The sequence below is a fragment of the Culex pipiens genome, chromosome 2 (assembly GCF_016801865.2).
Source record: "Culex pipiens pallens isolate TS chromosome 2, TS_CPP_V2, whole genome shotgun sequence".
NCBI lineage: Eukaryota > Metazoa > Arthropoda > Insecta > Diptera > Culicidae > Culex > Culex pipiens.
The window spans coordinates 85,791,153-85,816,351 of NC_068938.1; the positions used below are offsets into that span (position 1 = coordinate 85,791,153).

Sequence of the window (25,199 nt, forward strand, 5' to 3'; positions counted from 1 at the left end):
AGACGGAAAATAACACGAAAAAACAGGACTGCGCGTCCACACAGGCACCGCACTACTGATGCCATTATTTAATTATAATGACCAATCACCCCATGCACTCAAACAGCGACATAAAAGAGACGGAAAATAACACGAAAAAACAGGACTGAGCGTCCACACAGGCACCGCACTACTGATGCCATTATTTAATTATAATGACCAATCACCCCATGCACTCGAACAGCGACACAAAAGAGACGGAAAATAGCACGAAAAAAACAGGACTGAGCGTCCACACAGGCACCGCACTACTGATGCCATTATTTAATTATAATGACCAATCACCCCATGCACTCGAACAGCGACACAAAAGAGACGGAAAATAACACGAAAAAACAGGACTGAGCGTCCACACAGGCACCGCACTACTGATGCCATTATTTAATTATAATGACCAATCACCCCATGCACTCGAACAGCGACACAAAAGAGACGGAAAATAACACGAAAAAACAGGACTGAGCGTCCACACAGGCACCTCACTACTGATGCCATTATTTAATTATAATGACCAATCACCCCATGCACTCGAACAGCGACATAAAAGAGACGGAAAATAACACGAAAAAACAGGACTGCGCGTCCACACAGGCACCTCACTACTGATGCCATTATTTAATTATAATGACCAATCACCCCATGCACTCGAACAGCGACACAAAAGAGACGGAAAATAACACGAAAAAACAGGACTGCGCGTCCACACAGGCACCTCACTACTGATGCCATTATTTAATTATAATGACCAATCACCCCATGCACTCGAACAGCGACATAAAAGAGACGGAAAATAACACGAAAAAACAGGACTGCGCGTCCACACAGGCACCTCACTACTGATGCCATTATTTAATTATAATGACCAATCACCCCATGCACTCGAACAGCGACATAAAAGAGACGGAAAATAACACGAAAAAAAAAACAGGACTGCGCGTCCACACAGGCACCTCACTACTGATGCCATTATTTAATTATAATGACCAATCACCCCATGCACTCGAACAGCGACACAAAAGAGACGGAAAATAACACGAAAAAACAGGACTGCGCGTCCACACAGGCACCTCACTACTGATGCCATTATTTAATTATAATGACCAATCACCCCATGCACTCGAACAGCGACATAAAAGAGACGGAAAATAACACGAAAAAACAGGACTGCGCGTCCACACAGGCACCTCACTACTGATGCCATTATTTAATTATAATGACCAATCACCCCATGCACTCGAACAGCGACATAAAAGAGACGGAAAATAACACGAAAAAAAAAACAGGACTGCGCGTCCACACAGGCACCTCACTACTGATGCCATTATTTAATTATAATGACCAATCACCCCATGCACTCGAACAGCGACATAAAAGAGACGGAAAATAACACGAAAAAACAGGACTGCGCGTCCACACAGGCACCTCACTACTGATGCCATTATTTAATTATAATGACCAATCACCCCATGCACTCGAACAGCGACATAAAAGAGACGGAAAATAACACGAAAAAAAAAACAGGACTGAGCGTCCACACAGGCACCGCACTACTGATGCCATTATTTAATTATAATGACCAATCACCCCATGCACTCGAACAGCGACACAAAAGAGACGGAAAATAACACGAAAAAACAGGACTGCGCGTCCACACAGGCACCTCACTACTGATGCCATTATTTAATTATAATGACCAATCACCCCATGCACTCGAACAGCGACATAAAAGAGACGGAAAATAACACGAAAAAACAGGACTGCGCGTCCACACAGGCACCTCACTACTGATGCCATTATTTAATTATAATGACCAATCACCCCATGCACTCGAACAGCGACATAAAAGAGACGGAAAATAACACGAAAAAAAAAACAGGACTGCGCGTCCACACAGGCACCTCACTACTGATGCCATTATTTAATTATAATGACCAATCACCCCATGCACTCGAACAGCGACATAAAAGAGACGGAAAATAACACGAAAAAAAAAACAGGACTGAGCGTCCACACAGGCACCGCACTACTGATGCCATTATTTAATTATAATGACCAATCACCCCATGCACTCGAACAGCGACACAAAAGAGACGGAAAATAACACGAAAAAACAGGACTGCGCGTCCACACAGGCACCTCACTACTGATGCCATTATTTAATTATAATGACCAATCACCCCATGCACTCGAACAGCGACATAAAAGAGACGGAAAATAACACGAAAAAAAAAACAGGACTGCGCGTCCACACAGGCACCTCACTACTGATGCCATTATTTAATTATAATGACCAATCACCCCATGCACTCGAACAGCGACATAAAAGAGACGGAAAATAACACGAAAAAAAAAACAGGACTGAGCGTCCACACAGGCACCGCACTACTGATGCCATTATTTAATTATAATGACCAATCACCCCATGCACTCGAACAGCGACACAAAAGAGACGGAAAATAACACGAAAAAACAGGACTGCGCGTCCACACAGGCACCTCACTACTGATGCCATTATTTAATTATAATGACCAATCACCCCATGCACTCGAACAGCGACATAAAAGAGACGGAAAATAACACGAAAAAAAAAACAGGACTGAGCGTCCACACAGGCACCGCACTACTGATGCCATTATTTAATTATAATGACCAATCACCCCATGCACTCGAACAGCGACATAAAAGAGACGGAAAATAACACGAAAAAAAAAACAGGACTGCGCGTCCACACAGGCACCTCACTACTGATGCCATTATTTAATTATAATGACCAATCACCCCATGCACTCGAACAGCGACATAAAAGAGACGGAAAATAACACGAAAAAAAAAACAGGACTGCGCGTCCACACAGGCACCTCACTACTGATGCCATTATTTAATTATAATGACCAATCACCCCATGCACTCGAACAGCGACATAAAAGAGACGGAAAATAACACGAAAAAACAGGACTGCGCGTCCACACAGGCACCTCACTACTGATGCCATTATTTAATTATAATGACCAATCACCCCATGCACTCGAACAACGACATAAAAGAGACGGAAAATAACACGAAAAAAAAACAGGACTGAGCGTCCACACAGGCACCGCACTACTGATGCCATTATTTAATTATAATGACCAATCACCCCATGCACTCGAACAGCGACACAAAAGAGACGGAAAATAACACGAAAAAACAGGACTGCGCGTCCACACAGGCACCTCACTACTGATGCCATTATTTAATTATAATGACCAATCACCCCATGCACTCGAACAGCGACATAAAAGAGACGGAAAATAACACGAAAAAAAAAACAGGACTGCGCGTCCACACAGGCACCTCACTACTGATGCCATTATTTAATTATAATGACCAATCACCCCATGCACTCGAACAGCGACATAAAAGAGACGGAAAATAACACGAAAAAAAAAACAGGACTGAGCGTCCACACAGGCACCGCACTACTGATGCCATTATTTAATTATAATGACCAATCACCCCATGCACTCGAACAGCGACACAAAAGAGACGGAAAATAACACGAAAAAAACAGGACTGCGCGTCCACACAGGCACCTCACTACTGATGCCATTATTTAATTATAATGACCAATCACCCCATGCACTCGAACAGCGACATAAAAGAGACGGAAAATAACACGAAAAAAAAAACAGGACTGAGCGTCCACACAGGCACCGCACTACTGATGCCATTATTTAATTATAATGACCAATCACCCCATGCACTCGAACAGCGACACAAAAGAGACGGAAAATAACACGAAAAAACAGGACTGCGCGTCCACACAGGCACCTCACTACTGATGCCATTATTTAATTATAATGACCAATCACCCCATGCACTCGAACAGCGACATAAAAGAGACGGAAAATAACACGAAAAAAAAACAGGACTGCGCGTCCACACAGGCACCTCACTACTGATGCCATTATTTAATTATAATGACCAATCACCCCATGCACTCGAACAGCGACATAAAAGAGACGGAAAATAACACGAAAAAACAGGACTGCGCGTCCACACAGGCACCTCACTACTGATGCCATTATTTAATTATAATGACCAATCACCCCATGCACTCGAACAGCGACATAAAAGAGACGGAAAATAACACGAAAAAAAAAACAGGACTGAGCGTCCACACAGGCACCGCACTACTGATGCCATTATTTAATTATAATGACCAATCACCCCATGCACTCGAACAGCGACACAAAAGAGACGGAAAATAACACGAAAAAACAGGACTGCGCGTCCACACAGGCACCTCACTACTGATGCCATTATTTAATTATAATGACCAATCACCCCATGCACTCGAACAGCGACATAAAAGAGACGGAAAATAACACGAAAAAACAGGACTGCGCGTCCACACAGGCACCTCACTACTGATGCCATTATTTAATTATAATGACCAATCACCCCATGCACTCGAACAGCGACATAAAAGAGACGGAAAATAACACGAAAAAAAAAACAGGACTGCGCGTCCACACAGGCACCTCACTACTGATGCCATTATTTAATTATAATGACCAATCACCCCATGCACTCGAACAGCGACATAAAAGAGACGGAAAATAACACGAAAAAACAGGACTGCGCGTCCACACAGGCACCTCACTACTGATGCCATTATTTAATTATAATGACCAATCACCCCATGCACTCGAACAGCGACACAAAAGAGACGGAAAATAGCACGAAAAAACAGGACTGAGCGTCCACACAGGCACCGCACTACTGATGCCATTATTTAATTATAATGACCAATCACCCCATGCACTCGAACAGCGACATAAAAGAGACGGAAAATAACACGAAAAAACAGGACTGCGCGTCCACACAGGCACCTCACTACTGATGCCATTATTTAATTATAATGACCAATCACCCCATGCACTCGAACAGCGACATAAAAGAGACGGAAAATAACACGAAAAAAAAAACAGGACTGCGCGTCCACACAGGCACCTCACTACTGATGCCATTATTTAATTATAATGACCAATCACCCCATGCACTCGAACAGCGACATAAAAGAGACGGAAAATAACACGAAAAAACAGGACTGCGCGTCCACACAGGCACCTCACTACTGATGCCATTATTTAATTATAATGACCAATCACCCCATGCACTCGAACAGCGACATAAAAGAGACGGAAAATAACACGAAAAAAAAAACAGGACTGAGCGTCCACACAGGCACCGCACTACTGATGCCATTATTTAATTATAATGACCAATCACCCCATGCACTCGAACAGCGACACAAAAGAGACGGAAAATAACACGAAAAAACAGGACTGCGCGTCCACACAGGCACCTCACTACTGATGCCATTATTTAATTATAATGACCAATCACCCCATGCACTCGAACAGCGACATAAAAGAGACGGAAAATAACACGAAAAAAAAACAGGACTGAGCGTCCACACAGGCACCGCACTACTGATGCCATTATTTAATTATAATGACCAATCACCCCATGCACTCGAACAGCGACACAAAAGAGACGGAAAATAGCACGAAAAAACAGGACTGAGCGTCCACACAGGCACCGCACTACTGATGCCATTATTTAATTATAATGACCAATCACCCCATGCACTCGAACAGCGACACAAAAGAGACGGAAAATAACACGAAAAAACAGGACTGAGCGTCCACACAGGCACCGCACTACTGATGCCATTATTTAATTATAATGACCAATCACCCCATGCACTCGAACAGCGACACAAAAGAGACGGAAAATAGCACGAAAAAACAGGACTGAGCGTCCACACAGGCACCGCACTACTGATGCCATTATTTAATTATAATGACCAATCACCCCATGCACTCGAACAGCGACACAAAAGAGACGGAAAATAACACGAAAAAACAGGACTGAGCGTCCACACAGGCACCGCACTACTGATGCCATTATTTAATTATAATGACCAATCACCCCATGCACTCGAACAGCGACACAAAAGAGACGGAAAATAACACGAAAAAACAGGACTGAGCGTCCACACAGGCACCGCACTACTGATGCCATTGTTTAATTATAATGACCAATCACCCCATGCACTCGAACAGCGACATAAAAGAGACGGAAAATAACACGAAAAAACAGGACTGCGCGTCCACACAGGCACCTCACTACTGATGCCATTATTTAATTATAATGACCAATCACCCCATGCACTCGAACAGCGACATAAAAGAGACGGAAAATAACACGAAAAAACAGGACTGCGCGTCCACACAGGCACCTCACTACTGATCAATGTATAACATGACAGGGTTTCTTACAAAAACCACCCTTTTTACAATCTTCCGGACATACGCCAAAATCGTTTTTTTAGCATAACTTTTGAAGTACTTTACTAAACTTCATAATTTTCAATAGGGACTTATGGGACCCCAAGACGAATCGAATGAGACCAAAACGGTCCAAATCGGTTAAGCCAGTGCTAAGATAATTGAGTGCATATTTTTTGGTGCACAGACCCACATCCCCACACACACACACACACACACACACACACACACACACACACACACACACACACACACACACACACACACACACACACACACACACACACACACACACACACACACACACACACACACACACACACACACACACACACACAGACATTTGCTCAGAATTTGATTCTGAGTCGATAGGTATACGTGAAGGTGGGTCTACGAGGTCAAAATAAGAAGTTCATTTTTCGAGTGATTTTATAGCCTTTCCTCAGTAAGGTGAGGAAGGCAAAAATAAGAGATGTCAATTATTTGAAAATAAAAACTGGGTTTTCCGAATTGACTCGTGCAAAAAAAAAAATCACAAAATAGCTACACAATCAGGGTTCTAACCGCGACAAAACAAAAATCAAGTCAAAATTCTGGAAATTTTCTGTCAAAACATTTCCAAAACAATTGGACGGAGTCAGGACCGAGTCCATATCCTGCCCAACATACGAGAATTTCCCCTTTATTTTTTCATGTAATCTAATCCCTCAGCAGTGTTGCAAATGAGTCATAGAAAAACTATCATTTGATTATCTCTGCACCAAGAACATCCGAGAGTATAGCGGCCGTCACTATAGCTTGTGAGATCTCTTCTGGTGTGTCGTGATTCCCAGCGATGTCTAACTAAATTTTGAATTACCTTAAGTTTAATTTTACAAATCATTGTGCTGCTGATGGAATCATCACAAAAAAATCTGTTCTCCAATTCCGTACTGAAACTACTCTGCAGCACTGAAATGGGTGCTGAAAAGTTTATCAGTACTTGTATCGAAACGTAATACTTTCCAAAATTGTTTTGATTTTATCGGAGAATCGACTCGTTGGACAAATGTGCATTTCGTGCTGAAATAAACTTCTTTTGCCTTCCTCACTGAGGTAAGGCTATAATCCTGCTCTAAAATTGAACTTTTTATTAAAAGCTCGAAAACCCACCTTCATGTATACATTTCGACTCAGAATCGAAAACTGAACAAATGTCTGTGTGTATGTGTGTGTGTATGTGTGTGTGTATGTGTGTGTGTATGTGTGTGTGTATGTGTGTGTGTATGTGTGTGTGTATGTGACCAATAATGTCACTCAGTTTTCTCAGCACTGGCTGAACCGATTTTGACCAAACCAGTCGCATTCGACTTGGTTTAGGGTCCCATACGGTGCTATTGAATTGTTTGAAGTTTCGATAAGTAGTTCAAAAGTTATGTATAAAAATGTGTTTTCGCATTTTTTTGGATGTTGAATAAATGGCAGTAAACTGAACCAAACATCATCATGTTATACATCGTTAGTTAGGTAATTGAAAGACCTTTCCAACGAGTCCACAACATTGAAGATCTGGCAACCCTGTCTCGAGTTATAACCACTTAAGTGATATTTATGTACTTTATTGTAGCCGGATCTCATTTAAATGTATATAAACAATGTCCGGATCCTTCATCCGACTCATCGTTGGTTAGGTAATCGAAAGACCTTTCCAACGAATCTAAAACATTGAAGATCTGGCAACCCTGTCTCGAGTTTTGACCACTTAAGTGATATTTATGTACTTTTTTTGTAGCCGGATCTCACTCAAATGTATGTAAACAATGTCCGGATCCATCATCCGACCCATCGTTGGTTAGGTAATCAAGAGACCTTTCCAACGAGTCCACAACATTGAAGATCTGGCAACCCTGTCTCGAGTTATAACCACTTAAGTGATATTTATGTACTTTTTTGTAGCCGGATCTCATTTAAATGTATGTAAACAATGTCCGGATCCTTCATCCGACCCATCGTTGGTTAGGTAATCGAGAGACCTTTCCAACGAGTCTACAACATTGAAGATCTGGCATCCCTGTCTCGAGTTATAACCACTTAAGTGATATTTATGTACTTTTTTGTAGCCGGATCTCACTTAAATGTATGTAAACAATGTCCGGATCCTTCATCCGACCCATCGTTGGTTAGGTAATCGAGAGACCTTTCCAACGAGTCCACAACATTAAAGATCTGGCAACCCTGTCTCGAGTTATAACCACTTAAGTGATATTTATGTACTTTTTTGTAGCCGGATCTCATTTAAATGTATGTAAACAATTTCCGGATCCTTCATCCGACCCATCGTTGGTTAGGTAATCGAGAGACCTTTCCAACGAGTCCACAACATTGAAGATCTGGCAACCCTGTCTCGAGTTATAACCACTTAAGTGATATTTATGTACTTTTTTGTAGCCGGATCTCACTTAAATGTATGTAAATAATGTCCGGATCCATCAATCGACCCATTGTTGGTAAGGTAATCGAAAGACCTTTCCAACGAGTCTACAACATTGAAGATCTGGCAACCCTGTCTCGAGTTATAACCACTTAAGTGATATTTATGTACTTTTTTGTAGCCGGATCTCATTTAAATGTATGTAAACAATGTCCGGATCCTCCATCCGACCCATCGTTGGTTAGGTAATCGAGAGACCTTTCCAACGAGTCCACAACATTGAAGATCTGGCAACCCTGTCTCGAGTTATAACCACTTAAGTGATATTTATGTACTTTTTTGTAGCCGGATCTCACTTAAATGTATGTAAACAATGTACGGATCATCATCCGACCCATCGTTGGTAAGGTAATCGAAAGACCTTACAAAGAGTCTAAAACATTGATGATCTGGCAACCCTGTCTCAAGCTATGACCACTTATGATACCACTTATGAGCCCTTGAGTGATATGTGTATTTTTTTGTATTCCGGAACTTAACGAACTTAGACGAAATTTGTGTGCAAACAAATCATATCACATATCACCCATTGCAAACTAAAAAAGTGTCAAACGAAAAAGAGACTAACCACCGGGCTTGCCACCGGGGGTTGAGTGCAGTTTGATTAAAGTCATCTTTAACTTTTCATTCCCCTGACACTTAGTTTGAACTAAAAGGATACCATCAAAATTAAAATTACAATCAAATCACAGATTGTACTTTGTGCCTTAACTTTTGCGAAACTATTCTTTTTTAGAAACTGGATCTCAATATTTTTTTAGTTTCCGTATTATGAACTCATTCCTACCCACACGTCACCGAGTATAGTACAAAAGCGTTGTTAAAACAAATGACGCTCCAGCCGTTTTATCTCAAACATTACCTTCGTGATAAGAAGTTCGACCTCCAGCTGCCGCTCGAGTGTAGTTTGACAGTGGTCTGTTTTGTTCCGTCGGGTTTGTCCGTTTGTCCAGGATGACCGGCTTGAATTGTCATTTTCGTTAGGCCATCGTCAAGAAGTGCCCGATAGCAGAATCAATATTTCGCATCGCAGACGCTTTTACAAACGATCTGATTCCTGTAATTTCGACACAAAAAACTTAAAAATAATCATGTAAATAAATTCGCAAAGCATTACCTATCGCCTACGAAGTGGCCACGCAGCATTTTCGCTAATTTTTCATGTGAAAAAAAACAACCCGCCACATTTTGTTCGAACAGGATCGAACAAAACCAAGTTGACGTTTTTTTTTATTTTCGTATCGTTCCTCACTCATTGACAGAAAGTGTCACATTACACAAAACAAAACAATAAAACTTAAGGCTGCGTACTTTCGTCGAATTCATCGATGAACGATTAAATGGGCTGTATACTGTACACTGTAACTGAAAATCACTGCAGTGTCAGTCATTCCCTCCCTGTTAGACTGAAGTCCGGCGGTCGTGCGATTCGAAGCGTTATCTTTCAATATCGATTGTGTCCTGCCATTTTCGAGCGTTTGTCGTGCATTTAATCGAATGTCAAAGGTGACATCTGCAGTTCGTGTTGATTCTAGTAGGCTACGCAATTGGATGACAGTTCAATTTTTTTCAGAGACCGCCACGAAAAGTTTTTTTATGAGGGAAAATTAAAAATAATTAAAACAAAAATAATTGATTGTGCAGATTCCGATGTGTTAATCCGGAAGGCGTGAGCGACGGGCTCGATGCTCAAATCAAAGCCCACGGGGTCAAATTCTGGGACTTTCTGAACCAGCAAAACGGTAAAATGCAAGAGGTAAATTCAGAATAGTTTTTGATTCTCATCTATTGCTGACTCAAATCCTTTTTCAGGAATCTGAATTTTCAAGTGACTCATCAAGCTTTCATCATCCAACATCCAGGAAATTTTTGGGACCTCGGAATACCAAATTTTTCTGCCAGTATGGCCAAGATTGTGGATTATTTGTTGTAAAAACAGGATAATAAAAATGTGTTGATCAAAACATAATAATTTTCATTTAAACAACCCAAAAATCCGAAACGTAAGCATCCGACAATCGCAGGACATTCTAAATAACAATGGCGCCCGAAAACGGCCCGACAACGGCCCGTCAACGTCGATTTTCTCAAACGTCGATTTCGACGAGCGTCGGACGAAGTGTTGCATATACGCACGAAAAGGGCCCGAATTCCGTCGGACAAACCGTCGGAATTCGGGCCGTTTTGTCGAGCCGTCGGGCGGATTTCGGGCCGTTGTCGGCCCTGTCCGTCTGTCAGGGCTGTTAAACTGAAGTCCGGCGGTCGTGCGATTTTAGGCGTTATCTCTCGATGTCGATTGTTTCCTGCCATTTTCGAGCGTTTGTCGTGCATTTGATCGAATGTCAAATGTGACATCTGCAGTTCGTGTTGGTACTAGTAGGCTACGCAATTTGATGACAAATCAGTTTTTTTTTTCAAGTCCATCCAGAAAAGTTTCATAGTTTAAAGTGAAAAAATTGTGATAATTTTATCTTTTGTACTAAGTTATGTTCCAGATTCAGCAGCATGACGAAACCAACGAGACAAACAAATGAATGAGGTAAATATATTCAAATTGTGGTGTGTTCACTATTTTTGCACATCAAACTTTGATTTCAGATGATGGTGAAAATTGCTGGTTTTGCCACTAGAGATTAACAACGGACACCAAGAATGAAGCTCATAAGAGTTCCGGCATTAAAATGTGGAATGTGGAAAAGAAGAGAGAATAATAAAATGCTAATGAAATCTCTTTTATTTCAATCAAATTAACTAAAAAATCCGAAACGTGAGCACCCGACAGTGGCAGGACAATCTAAATAACAAAGGCGCACGAAAACGGCCCGACAACGGCCCGTCAACGTCGATTTTCTCAAACGTCGATTTCGACGATCGTCGGACAAAGTGTTGCATATACGCACGAAAAGGGCCCGAATTCCGTCGGACAAACCGTCGGAATTCGGGCCGTTTTGTCGAGCCGTCCGGCCGTTTTCGGGCCGTTGTCGGCCCCGTCCGTCAGTCAGGGTTATAGGGAGCGTTCTTTTATTACGTAACGCAAAATTTGGGATTTTTGACTCCCCTCCCCCCCCTTTGTAACAAATCGTAACAGATGAGCCATCCCCCTACCCCCCCTGTAACGCGTAACGCAAGGTCTTTTTGCAAATTTTTATGAGTGCTTATATGAAAATTTTGCGTTACGTAACAGAATTTTTCAGCACACCCCCCCTCCCCCAATTTTCGTAACATTTCGTAACAGACACCGACACCCCCTCCCCCCCCTAACTGCGTTACGTAATAAAAGAACGCTCCCATACACGCCGAAACGGGGGGCGCCTGGCGGGCGTTTTGTCTTGGGCGCTGCGCCAGACGTCTGGCAGAATTTCCCCCCGACTGGCCCAAGATTTTTGCCCGAATTCTTGCGAATATGCAACAAACCGGTCGTGCACGATTGAGGCGAACGAACCGTTTGGCCCGGTTCAAACGGTTATGCATTTTGACAGATGGGATATGCCAGACACACGCCGATTTTGCACCAGATTTTCGGAGGACTGCGGTAAATGAATTAGCGCAAATCTGGCAGAAAATCGGACGTATTTCGTGGAGCGATTTTCTTCTTGGTTTTCTTCTTTTAAAAATCCCATTAATAGAAAAAAGTGTTTACAAAATAAAACAAATTTTGACTGTCTCGGCGTGATGATTATAGTTTATTTATTATAAAAATACATTTTAAAAAGGGGGTTGGTTAAAGAGCCGCTGTCTTCACAAAGCGGACCATCTTTATCTTCACTTCTTCCGGTCGCGGTCTTATTTTTTGTGAAATCGTCCAAGGTCTCGGCACCGAAGCCAGGAAAAGGACAAACACCGATGAGTACAGCTCTAGGGCGGGTTGATGACGGTAGAAGAGTGCGTCACGCCGAACATGGCCACGCTCAAGGTGCCGCCCTGGAACTCCTGCAGATTTAGCTTGCCGTCGTGAGCCTTCGCCGCCAGCGATTTCCTTGGAGATATTGGACAGTCCCTCGTGGTCCGCGCCGAACACGATCGGTGTCACGTGCACGGCGTCAAATCTAGAAGCGAAAATTGAACTTTGTCAAATGGAGATCATCTTGCGAATAACGGTCCGACTCACTGGGGATGGTGTCCATTCTGGCGGAGTTCGGCTCCGGGGCCGTCTTGCAAACAATCGCGGCCGTCTTGATAATAAAGTCGATGATCGACAGCTTGACGCCGTCCTTTTCGAGATGCTAAAATCGATTTAAAGTCAGCGTGAGTATTTCGTGATTGGGTTTTAGCTACACTAATAATATGTTTAGTTACACGCAAACATAGGCAAATCGAGTAGAATAACTCGTCTGTCAAAATCAGCTTTGCCTTTGTTATCGAGAAATCAAAAGTGCAACATGGAGTTAAACTTTTTGTCAAGCTTCTGTGAAGTTTACCACGACAGTTTCGAAAATTTAACTCCATGTTACCGGCTCACATCTCTCTTTTTAATTTCTCGATACCACGAGCACGTGGTAAACAGCTGGTTTTTGCAGGCGATTGATCTACTCGATTTGCCTATGTATGTGTAAAAATAGTATAAATAAAATCAGCTTGGAATTCAGCCAATCATAGAGTTATCTACAAGCGCATGTATTGCGTGTACGTACATGAAAAAGATTGAGGTTAAATATTGTACCGGCCAGCAAAACAAATGGTGTGCTAGTGTGCGTGAGAGCAGGCTTAGATAACTCTATAAAAAACAAAACATTACTTCAAATACAAGTACTAACACAGAATCATGGTGTACGTTAGAGAAACCGTGGAGATCTCTATTCCAGAAATTTTAAAATTTACGGCAAGTTTGTTGGTCCATCTGAAAAATCTTTTAAATATGGGTCCCATAGTAAAAATGTTCACAAACCAGTCCCGCGTTGAAAAATCATGTCCTAAACTTGCGTTTGCGTATGCGATCCTGCGTGTTTCCTATTGTAGACTAGGCTTGAGAATTTTGGCTCGATTTCGAGCCAGATTGACTCGAGCCTGAATCGAGTCGAGGCTCGAGCAAAAATTCTCAGGGGACCAAAATCAAAATACAAAAAAAAAGTTCGATAGTTCCGTTATCGTTATCGCTTCAAATAAAATCGGTAAACGCACTTCGAAAGGAACCGGTCAAGAAAAAAATGACATGGGCAGCAGCGGCAGCTAAAGCAAGCCAGAGAGGTTGAAGAAAAGCCCCAAGAAATCGATCCCTCTCTTTTGTTCTGCTGTTCGTAAAGCTCCCAGTTAACTCAATCCGAATTCTGAAACGGAATCTAATTAGAATCGTATACAAATTCCGTTTCAAACGCAACAACCGGTTCCGTGTTCGAACCGGTTGTTGCGTTTGAAACGGAATTTGTATACGATTCTAATTAGATTCCGTTTCAGAATTCGGATTGATTTGACTGGGCTGTTTCTTGCTCCCTTTCCTTCCGATCTGCGCACTAGCCTTAAAGGACAAAACGTGTTAATAATCGGCACGCTTATGAGTAAAACGGCGCACGCTTTTGGCCCTATTTTGGACCCTTTTCCCATCTGGGAAGTGTACATGATTTTCCGTGTGGTAAGTTTTCATGGAAAAGTATTACAGATATTTTTAAATTGTATACAGTATTCTCTTTTTCGCAGTCTGAGCACACTGGTATGGGATGATCTCGCGAACTTTGCTCTCGCATCGTTCAGTTGCAATTTGATCGTGAAGGCAGAGGGCGATTGTGAACACGGTAAGTAAAAAGTAGTCGGTGGGTAGGTCAAGACTGACACCATCTTGCAAGATTGGTTTTAGATCAATTCGTAAGATGGTTGCAGTGGTGACATGGCTTTTTTTAATCCTTCGGCAGTGGCGTACGTGTATATTCGTTGTATTGTTAATTTGGTTTTGGTTAACCGCGGTGGATTTTCTTAAAATAATTCGTTGGCGTCGAACATCGAACTGTCAAAAAACTATCGCGGTGGATACTTTTCTATCACAGTTTTGTTTTTGTAAAATTAATGTGGTAGATGCTTTGGTGAATTTTCGACCGTTCGAATTATTTTAAGAAAATCAGCCGCGGTTAACCAAAATCAAATTAACAATACAACTATTGTGTAACTTGTAGAAAACAATAAAAGACTTGACTGCCGGAGGATTAAAAAACAAAATGGTGGATGATAGGTTCTTTTTAATGGAATACCCGATTCGAGTAGAGAGCCTCTTGATCCGTCTCTCTCAAAATTTAATATTGCTCCAAATGCCGTGTTTTCAATTAATTTGACCAAAACCACATTGGGGGTAGTGAAATTTAAAAGTGATTAAAATAGTGAATCGTGCATAAATCATGTGGTTTCAAATGTCTGGACCAATAATTGAAAATGGCGGATAAGCATTTTGACGGCTGGAATTAATTTGCAAGTTCAGAGACTTGTTCCAGAATTTTTACAAGCCCGCAAAACAAATTGTGTACTAGGTTATGAAAATAGTTTCCTAAAGAGCTTTATGACACTAGCGCACCATTCATTTTTTTTTTAATTTTAATGCAAACAAAAATATTGACAAGACAACATTTTTTCGATGGATCAACTGTGGTCCCCTTGGAACGAGCTGTCAAGAAGGACCGCGAGGTTTATTTTTCAAAATTGATTTAAAAATCCATTTTAAACTCTGCGGGCGTACAAAAGGTCATTGTACTCAGAAAATAAGCTTTATCGCTGTAAACAATAATATCAGCAATCTAAGCTTCATTTTAGGACCCAATTGTATCGAGAAATTAAAAGTGAGAGTGCGTGCAAAATGGAGTTAAACTTTTTAAGGTGACATGGTAATCTTCACGGCAACTTTACAGAAAGTTTACGGAGCCGGATTGGGCTATGCGAATATTTGTAAATTTGTATGGCTTAATCTTATCCCTCTAACCACCTATGTTGATTGTATTCTACATTTAAAAGGTCAATCGTGGACTTTTGCTAACACGTTTGCGTATTTAAAGGCGTCAATCATAAGCTACGTGGACAACTGTTTTTTCAAGAAGCCTAAAAAAGTTAAACCCCCTGACCCCGTTCCTCCTTTTTAATTTGCCGAAGTGTCCACGTGGACTAAGGATGGCCCTAAATATTATGAATGGTAACGGAATTTTCATTTCAGATGGCGGATGAGTCGATGGAGTTGGGTCCGGCTACTCAGGCCGAAATTTTTGACGTCGAGCAGTTCCTGGAGGATTGTGATGAGGAGTTCGCGTTGGTATGTATTGATTAAATAATAAAAAATATTGATAAAACTTAATGATCCATAAGCGTGTGTGTGTGTGTGTGTGTGTGTGTGTGTGTGTGTGTGTGTGTAACCTTGCAATTTGCTAGTTCCAGCTGTTGAAATGCGTTTTCTTCTAACTTAACGTGCATTGCACAGTGGTCAAGATCGCAAAATTAAGTGTAAAACGGATTTTCCGAAAAATTGTGAAGTTTTGGAGCTTTGGTGTCTTGAGAAGAGTTGTTGCAAATTGAAAGGGTCAACTTTTGGTTTGTTTGAAAATTAGGGTGGTTCATTAGTAGGGTAATTTGGAATTCTAACTTTTCATGTATATTTTTGGGAATTTTGTTGTCTTCTAAAAAGTGGCAATTCAGAGTTTAGTTTTAGCAAAAATTGATATTCGGGGCACTTTTCTCTGAAAAACAAACAATTTTATTTTTGACTGGTCAATTTGGACTTAATGGTCAAAAGTTACAGCCATTTTAAGGTTAAAAAGATGCAAATTAAAAACTAAATATCTCGAAAAAACGCATGCCAATTTTTAAGCACCAGGTTGCATTTGGAGGAGGAGATCCAGCACTACAGACGCTGAAAAAATCTCAGAGGTGTTTTTTTGGAAAATTTTCGAATTTCGTTAGGGTGGTCCTAAAGGTTTTTCCTTGAAAATTTGACTTTTTCAAATGAAGATATCTCGAGTTTAAAGAAAAACACCTCTGAGATTTTTTCAGCGTTTGTAGTGCTGGATCTCCTCTTTCAAATACAACCTAGTGCTTAAAATTTGGCTTGCGCATTTTCGAGATGTTTAAGAATTAGTTTTAAATTTGCATATATTTTTATCTTAAAATGGCTGTAACTTTTGACCCTTAAGTCGTAGAAGGCGTAGATTAAGAGATAAAATTTTGGTGTCTTCGACAAAGTTGCTTGGATTGGCAAGCCCAACAACTTTATAGAAGACAAAAAAACCCAAAAATATTCCTGAAAAGTTAGATTTTTAAAATCACCCTAATAGTGAACCACCCTAATTTTCAACAAAACCAAAAGTTGCCCCTTTCCATTTGCAACAACTCTTCTGAAGACACCGAAGCTCCAAAACTTCACAATTTTTCGGAAAATCCGTTTTCCACTTAATTTTGCGATCTGGGCCACTGTGCATTGTCATGAATTTTCGTTCAAAGGTATAAATTTTGCGTCGCTTTCAATATTTTCACAAAATTCCTTCTACAAGTTGTTTAGAATAGTGCCATACACATGCTGATTTCTTTTGGTAACGATTATCCCATGCCTTGTGAAGTTATGGAAATCGTCATTGATCAATGATTGCCAACTAGGACGTCAATGACTGTGCAACAAAATTATATAAAATATGCAGCACATTTGATTTAGATCAAAATTTTTTTCAGTGGCTTCAACCGGCATATGCTTATTCATTTTGGTGCAGAAATTCGTTAAATTGAATGAGATACAGAGCATTTTAGACTGATCAATTTTCTTCAAAAATGATCAACGGCTTCACCTTAAAGAAGATCCAAGAACACATGGGATAACAGTTTGTCTAATTTTTTAAGAGAATTTAGGCCATTGCTAATATTTTTCAAAGTTTATGTCGCCTCCCCCCCAATCAAAAATCAAACCATCCACATTAACGACCCTCTCTATTGAGCAGTTCTCTAGGATTTCGGTCATTCGATTTTTTGCCTTCCTCACTGAGGTAAGGCTAAAATCCTGCTCTAAAATTGAACTTTTTATTTAAAGCTCGAAAACCCACCTTAATGTATACATATCGACTCAGGATCGAAAACTGAACAAATGTCTGTGTGTATGTGTGTGTGTATGTGTGTGTGTATGTGTGTGTGTATGTGTGTGTGTATGTGTGTGTGTATGTGTGTGTGTATGTGACCAATGATGTCACGCAGTTTTCTCAGCACTGGATGAACCGATTTTGACCAAACCAGTCGCATTCGACTTGGTTTAGGGTCCCATACGGTGCTATTGAATTTTTTGAAGTTTCGATAAGTAGTTCAAAAGTTATGTATAAAAATGTGTTTTCGCATATTTTCGGAAGTTGAATAAATGGCAGTAAACTGAACCAAACATCATCATGTTATACATCGTTAGTTAGGTAATTGAAAGACCTTTCCAACGAGTCTAAAACATTGAAGATCTGGCAACCCTGTCTCGAGTTCTGACCACTTAAGTGATATTTATGTACTTTTTTGTAGCCGGATCTCACTTAAATGTATGTAAACAACGTCCGGATCCATCATCCGACCCATCGTTGGTAAGGTAATCGAAAGACCTTTCCAACTGGTCTAAAACATTGAAGATCTAGCAAACCTGTTCAAGCTATGACCACTTAAGATGCCACTTATGAGCCCTTGAGTGATATGTGTGTTTTTTGTATTCCGTAACTTAACGAAACAGACGAAATTTGTGTCCAAACCCATCATATCACATATCACCCATTGTTGGAAAAGAGTGAGGAAGGCACCAACCACATAGGTGGATTAAGTTAGTTTTTTCCTACTATTACGCTTGCAATTTTTCATCGCCCATGAAAAAGAGAGGAGGCGAATCACGCGAAAGTTATCGCTGCCGAACTTTTCATAGAAAATCAATCAGCCGAAGATTTTTTGTGAATCTCATTGTTTGAATCATTAAAATTCATTTTTTTTGAGTTGATCTCAGTTGAAAGGTTCTCCAAATCTCTTAATTCCACATAAACAAAAAACACAGATTGAATTGAATTGAAAAAAAATCATTTTTGCAATTCCGTCGTGAAACTACTTACTTTTCCTGTCATTCTCGAACGACGAAATAGCCTACTTTTCTGTACCAAAAATTACAGAATCGAATAGCAACACTTTTCAAAATAAATGCTGAAAAGTTCTACTTTTCAGCACTGAAAGCACTTGTTTCGAAAAGTAACACTTTTTAACATTTTTTTGATTTAAACGATTTATTGACAAAATACATAAAAAATTTACTTAAAATTTCACTCAATGGGTGTTTTTTGGAATTGCAAAAAATGTTGGAACTCGTTGCAAAACTTGATTTTTTCAGCACTCTTCGTATTTATCCAACTCGGTGAACTTCGTTGAATAAATGTACGACTCGTGCTGAAAAAATTCTCTTTTTGCAACTTGTTGCATAAACTACTATTATATTGTTTTGTTCATTGTTCATCTTAGGAAAGTGACAGGTCATTTTTTGATGTGTGACGTTACACCTATAGTAATGGGACAAATCGGGACTACAGTCTGAATAGGGACAGCAGGTTTAAGAAATCGGACCATTAGTTGCTGAGATATCGACATTAGAATATAGTGGGTTGTTTGGGTGAGACTTATAAGACATCAATTGTGTTGTTTTTAAACACTTGCACGGCAATATTTCAGCAACTAAGGATCATATCAACAAAGTTCAAAAAAGAAAAATATTGAGCAATTTCTCAGCTTTTTAAAAATATGTTTTTCAAAAGTGGACAAACATGTGCACTCAATTTAAAAAAATAAAAATTTCGGCTATATTAAAAAAAACCCTAAAAATGGCTATAACTTGAAAACGGTGCACTTTATCAAAATATCACAAAAGTACTTTTTGATGGCAAATTTTACATCGAAAAATGAAGTTGAAAATGCGACCAATATCTCGATTTTTTTTTTAAATCAGTATTGCTTGAAAAATTCATAACTCGTTAAAAGATTTTTTGCACAACCTAGACATTTCTGAAAAGTTAGCATTTAATGTCCCCTAAAATATATCCTACAATAAATTAAATTTAAAATAGTGTTTTTTGCAAATAAAACTTTAGTGAAAAAATGTGAAATAAAAAACTACCAATTTTGTTTACTGTGTATCACCTACAACTTTGCCGAAGACACCAAATCGATTAAAAAATTTCTTCAAAAGATACAGATTTTTTGGATTTTCATGCATCATTTTTGTATGGACAGCTGCCAAATTTGTATGAAAAATTAAATGGAAAAACTAATGATGCAAAATGGCTTCTTAAAAACGCATTTTTTTTGTTAATGATGGGAAAATTAAATTATAGGCTGCTTTAGATCCAACATTTCGATTGACATCAAACAGATATTTTCACCACCAAAACAGTGCGATTCTCCCACCATCCCAACCAAAGTCCATGATTCATCAACGCAGGACGGTTTGCATGCAGTGATGCCTGCTCTGTCCTGGTCATCATCGTCGTCAGTGTGATCCAGCAGCAGCAAAACACGCATCATGCAGCATGCAAGCCGGCTAGACTTGCATTCCCCCACAGTCAGGAAAGAAAGCCCCACGTGCTTGCATGATGCACAGCAATGAAGGTTGGTGCGGTGCCTCCCAAACAGAAGCAGCATCATTGAGGCCCGGGTTGAAGGTAAATCTGCTCGAAGGCTTTGATATGTTTATGCTCGTTCTCTCCACCTCTTTGGGAACTTGGGCTTGGTTTGGATCTGGGATCGGGGGCTGCAGGGATATGAACATATTTATTTCAAATTGATTACAACACCAGAACATGCTATTTATGTTTGCGCTTTTCCCGCCGCCCGCTTCGCCCAGAAAATTGGCCGGCAGGGGTGCCAGATTAATAACAAAATAATTTGGTTTGTCATGGTAATCTACCAATAAGATGGACCTTCTTCAAAAATACGGAAAATCTATATAAAAATCACCACATGGTGGTCAAATTTGAAATTTTTACCCTTGATGGTAACATTTCGAAATTCCATCTGGCACCCCTGCTGCTGCTGGTCAGCAGCGTTTGTGCAACAAAACCACATCGAGATGCTGAACGACGAACCCTTTGTTGAGGAGCTGCGCTGCTGCAGTTCTTCCTCCCTTTCGCAAGTGAACACACACACGGACGCACTCGGTGCAGCCGGAATTTATTTATAAACAGTATTTAATGTTAAATTATGTTGGAAGGAGTAAATATTGCCACTAAACTGTCCGAACCGACACCACACACAGTCGAAGGGGAGGAGGAGGTGGTGGGGGTGGTTTAGGGTGAAAGAGAACGAGAATAACCGGAAAAGAACACTGTTCCACTCTCTCCTTCTCTGAGAACGCAAGAACACCGGCTGTGTAAAAAGAGAGATGGAAAAACGATTTTCCGTTAAGATTTATAAGAACATCCGGTAAAACTCGCAAAGGAGCGTCCACGATGGCGCGCAGGGAAAGCTTCTCGGGACGACAACACGATGTATGTGTGTGTGCACTCCGAAGCCAGTCACTTTAAAACTTTATATATCGAGATTAAAATGTTAGCTTTTCAGATCTAAATATCTTGACTGGTTTGCTTCCTTATTTTGATATTCTTGGGTGGTTCCATACTTCTATGCAAGAACATCGTCTGTCCTCCCCCACCTTCCAGTGTGCTCCACATGGGATAATTTTGCATATAATAGCCCTCCAGGAAATGGTTGACTTCAGCTTCCAGCGTAGACTTGATTTTAGATTTGCACAGAAGAAAACAATTTCAAGCTTTTTCTTCGGGGAAGGCTACTGATAATGGACCTAGCTTAGGAAGTAGCTATTTGTTCATTTACATGCTCTTTTCGAGGAGGAGTGGGGTGAACTGTTTGGAATGCTATTAAGGGACCTTGAAATCGTTTGTTGACATGCAAGAGGGTGTATTAGGCTTGTTAAAATTTGTTGCAGATGTTTTTTATCAGCCCATGAAATACCATCTATCGTTTAAAAATACCTCTTCGAAAGCTTATCACTTAAGTAGACATAACATGAGACAGGGTTGCCAGATCTTCTAACATTCAAACTCGTATGTAAGGTTTTTCAATAACCTATCCAACGATGTAAAACATGATGGTATTTCAGAAAATTTCCAGTCACTTATCGAAAAACCGGAAATTTTTTTTTGTAAATTTTGGTAAAACACAGACACACAGATAGCTAGATATTTGTTCAGTTTTCGATAAGTTTACAAATAGATGGCCTTCAGTTTTTGAACATGCAAAAAGAGATATGTTTTTCAATAATTTGCAGCCTGAAACGGTGATGATATAGAAATTTGATGTCAAAGGGACTTTTATGTAAAATTAGACGCCCTATTTGATGGCGTACTCAGTATTCTGAAAAGACGTAGTTTTCTTCGGAAAAAAAAACTCTAAAAATGTTTTAAAAATTCTCCCATTTTCCGTTACTTGACTGTAAAACTTTTTGGAACATGTAATTTTAAGGTAAGTTAAATGTACTTTTCGAATCTACATTAACACAGAAGGGTAATTATTTCAATAGAGCAAAAAAAACATTTAAAATAGCGTGTATCTTTTTAAAACTTTGCAGGGTATTTGTTAAGAGTATAACAATGTTCTTCAAAGTTTAAAGCAATAAATTACAAAAGAAAATGATGAGGTTTGCGATTATAGCGAATTAAACGATTTTTTTTATAAGTTACTTTTTTTGTTTCTCTATGTATCGTCGTGTGTGTCCGTCGCGGGTTGGTGACTATGAACGACCATGATCGACACAACCAACTTTTTCAAAACTATTTTTCGTAAAATCGCAATAACTCGTGAAATCCCTTATGTTTATCTAACATTTTTTGTGGTTGTCTACTTGGGTAATTCTCTGCCAACTCACACGAAATCGGGAAAAGTTGCCCCGACCCCTCTTCGATTTGCGTGAAACTTTGTCCTAAGGAGTAACTTTTGTCCCTGATCACGAATCCAAGGTCCGATTTTTTATATCTCGTGACGGAGGGGCGGTACGACCCCTTCAATTTTTGAACATGCGAAAAAAGAAATGTTGTTCAATAATTTGCAGCCTGAAACGGTGATGAGATAGAAATTTGGTGTCAAAGGGACTTTTATGTAAAATTAGACGCCCGATTTGATGGTGTTATGGAGAATATCGGACACCTTCTCTTGAGCGGATCACACCGGGATGTAGTTGGCAAGTAATCGCTAAAAGCTAATTTATTTTATTAATTCACTAATCATTTCTTCACAGGTAAAGTTACTCACGATTGGTTTCCCGTTCGACTCCTAAATCACCCAACGTCGTGAGCCGTACCAGCCGCAAACACTATAGGTAAGTAAGTAGCTGTTACTAATCAATTCCATAGTTTTTTTTTAAAGGTCCTATAAGCTATTGTATTTCATATGTTTATAGTCTAGAATTCATTGTTTTTAATTTCCTAACCTAACATTTTCTTCCTGAACTAACTTACGTTTTTCTTTCTCTTTCCAGGACTCGATCTACAACACTGTCACCTTGGCCAACAAGGTACGCCGTCAACCACACTCTCGCACAACGAAACGCTTTAAATAATTAGAACTGAATCTACAAACGCTGGCAATAAATTTCACCTTCTCCAAAGAACCAACTGTTCAATTCGTTTTCTTGTGTTTGTTTACGTTTGTTTATTCCGCCCTGTCAGTCAGATAGACTCAAAGCTTGACTGATCCTTACCCACTTTTGGGTTACTTACGGTTCGTACGAGGGGTGTTCGTGCAGAGTATTTCATCCAAGCGAAAAAACACGAAATTTTAAATTGAAACATTTTGTTCTGAATGAAAAAATGACCCTTCTGGGTGCATGTAGATTCGACAAGTACACTAAATTTCCCTTAAAATGACATGTTCCAAAAAATTTGACAGTCGAGTAACGGAAAATGGCAGAGTTTTTTAAACTTTTTTAGTGTTTTTTTCAATGAAAAATACGTTTTTTTCGGAATTCTGAGTACGCCATCAAATCGGGCGTCTAATTTTACATAAATGTCGCTTTGAAACCAAATTTCTGTCTCATCACCGTTGTTTTAGGCTGCAAATTATTGAACAACACATCTTTTTTCGCATGTTCGAAAATTGAAGGGGTCGTACCGCCCCTCCGTCACAAGATATCAAAAATCGGACATCGGGTTCGTGATCAAGGACAAAAGTTTCTCCTTAGGACAAAGTTTCACTTACATCAAAGCGGGGTCGGGGCAACTGCTGTGTGAGTTGGCGGAGAATTACCCACTTATAATTTAAAAAACTATGTAGAACATTGTTGCACTCTAAAAAATAACCCTGCGAAGTTAGAAAAAACACTAAATTTATAAATGAAAAATGTTGTTCTAAATGACAAAATTACCCATCTGGGTTAATGAACAGTATGTAAAAAAGTATTTACACCCCTTGGGCGTCATCCATAAAGTACGTCACGCTCTAGGGGGGGAGGGGGGGTTGTCGCAAGCGTGACAAAGTGTGACAAGGGGGGAAGGGGGGGTTCGTGAGACTGTGACGTCACGCAAGACTTTTTTTTTTAAATGAAAATTTAGTCTTAAACTATATTTAAAAAGAAGTTTAATGTTTGATAAAGTTTACTCATAAATGAAACAAAATACAAGGCTTTAAGGTGAAACCGTTGAACATTTTTGTAGAAAATTAATCATCACTATAAAATATTGTATATATTATATATTATATTCAATTTAACGAGTTTCAGCACCAAAAGGAATCAGCATGTGTCGGTTGTTGCCTTCTTGAAGCCACTGAAGGAATTTTTGATCTAAATTAATTGTACTTCAAAAATTATATAATTTTTGTCATTGACGTCCTAGTTGGCAATCATTGATTAATGACGATTTCCATAACTTAACAAGGAATGGGATAATCGTTACCAAAAGGAATCAGCATGTGTAGGGCACTCTTCTAAACAACTTGTTAAAGGAATTTTGTCAAAATATTGAAAGCGACGCAAAATTTATATCTTCGAAGGAAAAATCATGACAATGATGGAAGTCTTCACGTTAAGAAAAAGAGTTTTTGATAAAAGATTTAATTTGCCTAAATCATCATATTTAAAAATCAAATTAAAAAAAATCCAAATACAACCTTTAAAAATAAAAAAAAACTTCCTCGATTGAACTCCGAATTAAATAATAATTCTACATATATAAATCGTCAAATTTCCAAAACAACCTATGAGTAATAGGCTTCCTATGCAGAAAGGACCTTTTGAAAATTTAATAAAGATTGTACAAAAAGTCATGATGGGGAGGGGGGGGGGTCCAACAAATCGTGACGTACTTTTCAAGGGGGGATCGGAACCAGCGTGACAAAGTGTGACATAGGGGGGAGGGGGGGTTAATTTTGGCCGATTTTAGCGTGACATACTTTAT

The 25,199-nt window shown here is 39.8% G+C and overlaps 1 protein-coding gene and 2 long non-coding RNA genes across 3 annotated transcripts; all 3 read right to left on the minus strand.

Annotated features, from left to right (window-relative positions):
* Positions 1–9,705: 9,705 nt before the first annotated feature.
* LOC120419822 (uncharacterized) lies at positions 9,706–10,158 on the minus strand. Its single transcript, XR_005605780.2, has 2 exons — positions 9,965–10,158; positions 9,706–9,904 (listed from the first exon to the last, which is right to left on the minus strand). It is a non-coding gene; the product is annotated as an uncharacterized LOC120419822 (long non-coding RNA).
* Positions 10,159–12,469: 2,311 nt separating this feature from the next.
* LOC120419813 (uncharacterized) lies at positions 12,470–13,611 on the minus strand. The gene is made up of 3 exons (XM_039582650.2): positions 13,602–13,611; positions 12,956–13,070; positions 12,470–12,893 (listed from the first exon to the last, which is right to left on the minus strand). The coding sequence occupies exons 1-3, from the start codon at positions 13,609–13,611 to the stop codon at positions 12,569–12,571; spliced, it is 450 nt and encodes a 149-aa protein (XP_039438584.1). The 3' UTR covers positions 12,470–12,568.
* A 9,320-nt stretch (positions 13,612–22,931) lies between these two features.
* Positions 22,932–23,400, minus strand: LOC120419819 (uncharacterized). Its single transcript, XR_005605778.2, has 3 exons — positions 23,265–23,400; positions 23,059–23,119; positions 22,932–23,005 (listed from the first exon to the last, which is right to left on the minus strand). It is a non-coding gene; the product is annotated as an uncharacterized LOC120419819 (long non-coding RNA).
* Between the last annotated feature and the right edge of the window lie 1,799 nt (positions 23,401–25,199).